Source organism: Mesoplodon bidens (genome assembly GCF_964165515.1).
Source record: "Mesoplodon bidens genome assembly, chromosome: 7".
NCBI lineage: Eukaryota > Metazoa > Chordata > Mammalia > Artiodactyla > Ziphiidae > Mesoplodon > Mesoplodon bidens.
In genome coordinates, this window is record NC_138164.1 from 105,932,483 (window position 1) to 105,940,467 (window position 7,985).

The 7,985-nt window shown below is 42.7% G+C and overlaps 1 protein-coding gene across 1 annotated transcript; it reads left to right on the forward strand.

Moving 5' to 3' along the window:
* The first annotated feature begins 553 nt into the window (after positions 1-553).
* On the forward strand, positions 554-6,996 carry MS4A1 (membrane spanning 4-domains A1). Its single transcript, XM_081241403.1, has 6 exons — positions 554-836; positions 1,286-1,405; positions 2,579-2,635; positions 4,366-4,602; positions 5,591-5,692; positions 6,563-6,996. The coding sequence occupies exons 1-6, from the start codon at positions 690-692 to the stop codon at positions 6,782-6,784; spliced, it is 885 nt and encodes a 294-aa protein (XP_081097529.1). The 5' UTR covers positions 554-689; the 3' UTR covers positions 6,785-6,996.
* Positions 6,997-7,985: the final 989 nt, after the last annotated feature.

Here is a 7,985-nt window from a genome sequence, read left to right on the forward strand (position 1 = left end):
ATCCCCATTTTACAGTTGAAGAAGTTGAGGCCCAGAGAGTTTAAAGAACTTACCCAGAGTTTCACAGCAAATAGAAGAATCATGATCTAAACCTAGGCAGTCTGATTCAGAGGCCACAGTCTCACACAGAACCTTCAAGAGCCTCCTTGAAGTGATTTACTCAAGGTGGCAGAGTTAGTGGGAGGAGGGAAGATGGACTCGGCCCCTCTCGACTCCAACAGTCTTCACCATCCTCCATCATGGTGACTCTGGCCCATCTCAATGGACAAAAGCATGTAAGCAAAGGGACAAGGACGAGCCCATGCAAAACACATTTTCCAATATGAAAGCACAAGAAAAGCATCCAGAAATGACAGACACACAGAACATACAGAATATGAGCATGATGTTCTCTACAAAGAGAAAACATGTCCCAAATGTGTCTGTCAAGAATACTGGCAGGGATCCCTGGGCCCATAAACCCTTGCATGAGATGACCCCTCTGGATCCTGTCTTAGAACATGGCAGGAGGCCTTGCTTTAGATCCAAAGTGACTAGGAAGAGGCCGTGTCTGCCATCAGTGACACCCACAGAGAGAATACAGAGGAAAGTATTCAGGTGCACAACACGAGATAAAAGACTGCCAAGAATCCTGTTCTCTCTCTCCTCCTTTTATTATTTGTTTTATTTTTAGGACTTTTGAGGGTGAAATGACGACGCCCAGAAATTCCATGAGTGGAGCTTTCCCAGCAGGCCCTATTGCCATGCAGCCTGTTCAGAAACTAATTCCCAGGAGGGTGCCTTCAGTGGTGGGCGCCACACAGAGCTTCTTCATGAGGGAATCTAAGGCTTTGGGGGTAAGTCAGTTGCCCTCCATTCCACATCCTAGGGACTCTCTGGCCTACAGAAGCAGATGCTGTAGGCCAGGTACAAAATTCAATCCGACTGGAAGGTATTTGATCTCACCTGAGGTGATCTTTATGTCTGACACAGGGGGCCAAATCAGGGACGTACAGAGAGATTATCATGGTGATCTTATGCCCCCACTTGATCTTGAGGCTTGCATAGTTAGGGGTCTCCCATCCCAGTTCATCACCAGCATACCACATATACCTGCCTTGGAAATGCCCCAGGTGGTGGGGAAAATGAATCGGAGTGAGACAAAGGTCTTGGCGCCTTCACCACTTGCTTTGGACATCTTACACAGCCCCATCCAGGTCAGGCACCAGGGCTTCCGGCCTCACTTTCGCTTTCTGACTTGACGATGACTTCAGTTCATCCATCAGTGCCCCTATTCTCTCCCCAGGCTGTCCAGATTATGAATGGGCTCTTCCACATTGCCCTGGGCGGCCTCCTGTTGCTTCATGCGGAGGTCTATGCACCCATCTGTGTAACTTTGTGGTACCCTCTCTGGGGAGGCATTATGGTGAGTAAAAACTAACAACCATTTGGGGAGTGATACAGACAAAAAGGTTAAAAAGCTGCACAGGAATATACCAGATTATTTCTGGGTTGAGGAAAGCACAGGAGTAGGGCATAGGTTATCTGGTTGATGTGATTTAGTGGAAAGAGAGGTTGACTACATTGAGCATGAATCCCATGGTTGAGAGTCAGTGGTCATGCTTCATGGGCATTCAGAGAAAGCTGCCCTACATGGATCTACACAGGGAGGAAAGACTTCTCAAAGCAGGACCTCTCCAGGGTCAATGTCCGGCATGAAGTGGGCTGGGTACTAGACATTTGGACTGTATAGCACCGTGTTTCAGAAAGCAAACCTCCTCCCACCTGGTCCTTCTTCCCTACATTCTCTTTAGTTACTATCTCACGTGGTGAAATTAGTCCCATCCCAAATAAATCTCCTCTCACTTATCAGCAGAGCAGTACTCCTTATGGCTGTTTCATGTGCATGTTTTCCAAGCTTGTAACCCTGTCTGGATGTGGTATGGGACAGTGATGTTTTCATCACCATGGCACCTTCATAGATGCGACTATGAAGACAGGTCCAGGATTGAAACTCTCAGAACAAGGAGAGATGGATTAGTGAAAGGGTTTCCTCCATCTTACAGCTTGAATAGTAGAAAAGGAAGATGAGAAATAATGACCACTCCCTGTAGCAGCCCATGTTTGAATGAAGTGCCTATGACATTCAGGCCAAGTATTTCTTCTACATCAACTCACTCATCACTGCCATCAACGCCATTTAAAACACTGTGAACTCCAAAGAGCAATTCCCCAAATTAAAAAAAAAGGAAAACTGAAAATAAAACTTTTAAATTCACAGTGTGAGTACTAATTGACATGGAAATGTGAATTCTGCCTCTGGTCTTACTATATTCCTAGTCACAGCTCCCCATTTGGTTGAATAAAAGGCAAGGACTGAATGTGATGGAGCCTGAATAAAGGAGAAATATGCTGAAAAATGAATAAACCCATTAAAAAGGACTGGATAGTTTGGGGAAAGTGGTTGAAAGTGTGGATAGCTTTTTTACAACCAGTTCTCAATGTTAAAAAGTGACCTCCTTCTCTGCCCCGCCCCTCTCTCTGCTGCTGCTCCCATCTCGCCCCCGCCCTTCCCCACCCACCACCTCTCTTTTTACAGTATATCATTTCTGGATCACTCCTGGCAGCAGCGGAAAAAAACTCCATGAAGAGTTTGGCAAGTAATCGTATGTCCTTCTTTCCCACACGTCAGAGAAGTAGCTGTTTTCTCAGTTGAAAAGAAGGACCCTGGAAGACCTTTGGAGTTACAGTAGCACTGAGTTATCGCTCAATCCTAAAAAGCAAAAGATGCTCTATGATGCTGTTGTGATTTTATTCATAAAAAACATGGAAATGAGATATCCATGGAAACAGAATTAAAGGCAGATCATTGAAGAGGCATGCTTATGGTCTTAGGAATGTGAGATGCTGTGTGAGACTGAGATCTCTTTGAAAATCTTGTCATTTCTCTCAGACCAGCATTTAGGAAAACTGTCTAATCAACGCTATGACTGACTCAAGTCCTAGTTAACCTTCAGCTGTAACCCTGAGCAAGTCTGTTTACCCCTATGTACCTCTGAATTTTATTTTATTTTATTTTTTGCGGTGCGCGGGCCTCTCACTGTTGTGTCCTCTCCCGTTGCGGAGCACAGGCTCCGGACGCGCAGGCTCAGCGGCCATGGCTCACGGGCCCAGCCGCTCCGCGGCATGTGGGATCTTCCCGGACTGGGGCACGAACCCGTGTCCCCTGCATCGGCAGGCGGACTCTCAACCACTGCGCCACCAGGGAAGCCCTGTACCTCTGAATTTTAACCTATAAAATGGAGATAATAGTCCTTGCTACCGTATGAAACTCTCCTGAGGATAAAATGGAGTAATATATATGAGGGTGCTTCAGAAGCTATAAAGAGCTAGAGTGGTCTTGTGCATATAACCCCTCAGGACACATTTACACCCAGGAAGAACCCCTGTTTCTGTAAAGGTCAAGAGCTTACCAGCAAGCTTCCTTCTTCAACTTTTCTCCACTTACTAAGCTATTACTAATTTGAGTCACTTCTGAAGTCAGTGGAGACAGAGGAGATTGAGATGGCTCCTGTCTAGAGGTGGTCTGACAAACTCAGTTTGGGGGAAAAGAAAAACTGTTTATGAAGATCAAGTTGTATTTATTCTCCAAATACAGTCAGTCCTACTGACTTGCCATCTGTAGGTCATACAACCAGGGATGAAATATGTGTGTCTTAAGATAATTATCAATAACCCCACACCATTATGGTACTTTTTGCACATATCTTCTTGTTTTGAACTTTTATCATCCCAGCAAGGTAGCACATTTACATTGACATCCTCTTACCTGGGCTACCCGGAGACATCAGCCTTAATTGTATTTTGAAAGATGATCGACTGGGGCTGACTGCAACCTGGGGCAAGAGGGAGGGAATAGGTGTTACTCTTTGCTTGTTTCCACTTGATGGTACAGACCTAGAGGGGTCTATCTGCTCTTTCCCTACCTATACCCACAATACCATCTTGCTTCACTGCGATCTAATCTGAATACTATTCATTTCATTTACTCAACAATTGTGTATTGAATGCCTACTAGTATTCTGGTGGCAGTGGCAGTGAAAGGAAGTACAAGGATCACTCCTAGGATGTTTTCTTGATGAACTGATTGGATGGTGGTGGCATAAATGAGATGGGGAAATCTGCGAAAGGGACAAGGTTCAGACATGAAGGTTTTCATTTTATAGTGACAAAGAGACTAAAAACAACGGAGAGAAATAGAACTTAGTATGATTTAGGTGTAGTACCTTTCTGAGTCAGGGGAATGGGATCTGGAATTCCTTCCTAGCTTATATTCTTCAACTGGTAATTAAACTCAATTAATAAATCTTTATGTCTCTATTTCAGGTCAGAGGGAGAATAATAATGAACTCACTGAGCCTCTTTGCTGCTATTTCTGGAATAATTTTTTTGATCATGGACATATTTAATCTGACAATTTCCCATTTTTTTAAAATGGAGAGTCTGAACCTTACTAAGGCTCCCACACCACATATTAACATACATGACTGTGAACCAGCTAACCCCGCTGAGAAAAATTCTCTGTCTATGCAATATTGTGGCAGCGTACGGTGTCTGTTCTTGGTAAGTGTGAAACTGGATTTATTTTCAGGGAGGAAGTATGGCACTTTTCTCATGACCATCAACTCTAGATCCAGACTGTCTGTGTCTGCTACTTATTGCCCATATGGCGTTGAGCAAGAATTCTGATCACACTGTCTCATTTTCTTCAACTGTAAAATGGGGAAGGTAATAGTATTTACTGTTTATAGTATTTATAGGGCTGTTTTGAGGGATGAGTTAATACATGGAAAGCACTTAGAACAGTGTCTGGTACAAAGAAAGTGCTATTTAAGTGTTTGCTTTAACATTTATTATTATTATATTATTAACAGAATATTTATTATTATTATTGATTAAGATGAACACTGAAGAACCTAAGTTGTAATAAACATCATTTGCCTCACGGAGTTTTTTTTTTTTTTTTTGCGGTACGCGGGCCTCTCACTGTTGTGGCCTCTCCCGTTGCGGAGCGCAGGCTCCGGACGCTCAGGCTCAGCGGCCATGGCTCACGGGCCCAGCCGCTCCACGGCATGTGGGATCCTCCCGGACCGGGGCACGAACCCGTGTCCCCTGCATCGGTAGGCGGACTCTCAACCACTGCGCCACCAGGGGGGACCCCCCTCAAGGAGTTTTTAGTGTAGGATTTGAAGGGGAAAAAAATGCATCTCCCAAGTGTGCAGAGATTTCCTTAGTGCGATACCATACCACCGAAAGCTGGATACAGTTCAATTTGGGACTCAATAATTGTTCTTGCCCACACAGAATTGATTCTTCCACTAATTGTTACTGCTTTGCTTTCTGTCAGCAACATGCACTATCTGTTCTGTGCCAGGAGTTGTGCTCAGGGTTCGGGTTATGCAGATACTAGCGGTTCTCACAGTCAGTCACTATTTCCCGAAAGAATTGATCTTTTAATCATTTACCTTTAGCCAACAGTCATTTACTGAGCACCAACCATATTCTTATATTTTCATTATTACATTTTCACCCTCACTTTTCTGTTCTTCAGGGCATTTTTGCAGTGATGCTGCTCTTTGCCTTCCTCCAAAAACTTGTGACAGCTGGCACTGTTGAGAATGAATGGAAAAAAATATGCTCCAGACCCAAAGCTGTAAGTAGAAGCCATGCTGTTCACAAACTCCCTGTAGGAAAATCACATCTACAAAGAGTCATTTATGGAGAGTGTAATCTGATGAGCCTGGGAACATCACGAAAAGTGATCCTAGCATATTTCTGGAAAGCAGAAAATACCAGTAATGGAGAAAAGTGTCTTGAAATCTGAAATAAGTTTAAAGGTTAGACAGAGGATACAGTCCTATGCTACGTACATCCTCTTACTAACCTTGCTGGACTTCAAGTCATCCCTCTCGACTTCAGAATTCCATACTTAACGCATAAAAACAGGATGGCTGAAGGCTGCTTAAAGCCACTATTTCTTCCACCTCATTGCTCAGTATTCCCTTCTCCTCTCCTCTTTCTTTCTAATCCCTCTTCCAAAACAATAGGTTCAAAGAGGCTCCACAGTTGGGAGATATGAATATCCCAGTGACAGATCTATTATCAACTGCTTCAGAACCATAAGATGTTAGCTTTGGAAGAGAATTTAGAAATCATCACCAATTCCTTCATTTTGCAGATGAGGAAACAGGATTGGAGAGAGAAAGTTACTTTTCCAAGGTTATCTCCAATAAGGGCCAATCAAAACTAAAATCTAAATTCCTCTATTATTGCAGTGTTATTTCCCAAACACTGTGTGATCATTCCAGGCAAAGTGGCAAGTATCTGCTGGCCTTGAGGATGAGCCTTGATAAATGATTTGATAAGGATTTGAGCACCTGGGAAATCAATTCTGGTATTGGGAAGCATATAGAAAATAACATAAATAGCATAAAAACCAGGAGGCATTTGATATTCATACAGATGGTTGAGAAATGTGCCAGTGATAAAGGTCAAGAAAAGTTGGTTCAATTTTGTGTTCCAGAATGTAGTTCTCCTGTCAGCAGAAGAAAAAAAGGAACAGGCAATTGAAATAAAAGAAGAAGTGGTTGAGCAGATTGAAATATCTTCCCAACCAAAGAATGAAGAGGACATTGAAATTATTCCAGTCCAAGAAGAAGAAGAAGAAGAAGAAACAGAAATAAACTTTCCAGAACCTCCCCAAGATCAGGAAGCCTCACCAATAGAAAATGATAGTGTCCCTTAAACTATTTTTTTTTCTGTTTTCTGTTTTCTTTTTTGTTTTAGACATTAACGTTCACAGCTTCCAAGAGACGTATTTACCCTCATTTCTGAAGGCACTCTGCATGCAGCCTCCAGTCGCTCTGGTCTTTGCATGGAGTGACCACAGCTCCCTTCGCCCCATCCTCATTCAGAGGATGAACATAGGCCATTGTAGTAGACTGTATCATCATATTTCTTGTTTAGGACAGCTTTCTTACGTTAAAAAAAATAGGCTGAATAAGGGCTGCAGAATGCGGTTTCTCACTGGCCTGTTCCTTGGATAAGGTGTAGTAGTAGTCACAGCAGTAGTAGTTCGTTTGTTTTTTATTTTTTCCCTCTGCAATAGGGAGACTCTGCACCAGATGAAAAATGTAAGTGACTGCTCCGTACCATCCCAAAGCTATCTTTAATTCCTTCCACATCTACATTTTTCGTGGAGTCTCTTTTGCACCACTGTTTTCAGGAAAGCAAAAAATAATAATGAGGTACAATAAAGAACCCATTCCATCTATCTTTCTATGGGGTTGACACTGTGGCTTCCACACCCCACTGGGGCAGCTCTAAGTGGCCAGTCCTCAGCCCTGTCTTTGTACAAACAGCACTGCTTACACATCTCCGTCTGTCTTAACTTCCCCTAACTCCTCTTCTAGGCTCTTGGTTGCACTGTCTACCTACTTTTAGCCTTTAGGCAAAGGAAGAAAGAATGATAGAAAAAGTGCCAGGAGGAGTAGCCAAATTACAAAGGATAATCAATACTTGTATTTGTAGAATATTTTCCAGTTCCCAAAGTATTTTATCAAATAATTGCAATTGAGCTTCCATGATCAAGGAAAAAAAATCCCTATCCTTATTTTACAAATGTTCAAAGAGAAAATAAGCAAATAAATAAGTAAAGGTAATTTGTCAATGGTCACAACAAGTAATTTTGAGAGCCTGCTTCATACCTAGATCTTCTTATTCAAATGCTATAATGCTTGAAATAACCAAATTGCCTATCCAATGTCTGCATAAACTACTAGGGCCAAGTCAACAGGTTTCATCAGCACCTGCTCTCTGACCAGCATGAAACAGGTGCTGAGAAAGACACAAAAGAGTCAGAAATCAGGTTTTACCCCTTGGGGACAAAAAGACTTAGACATTCACAACCTTTGAAAACTCATTAATATACAATTAGCTGTCAGATT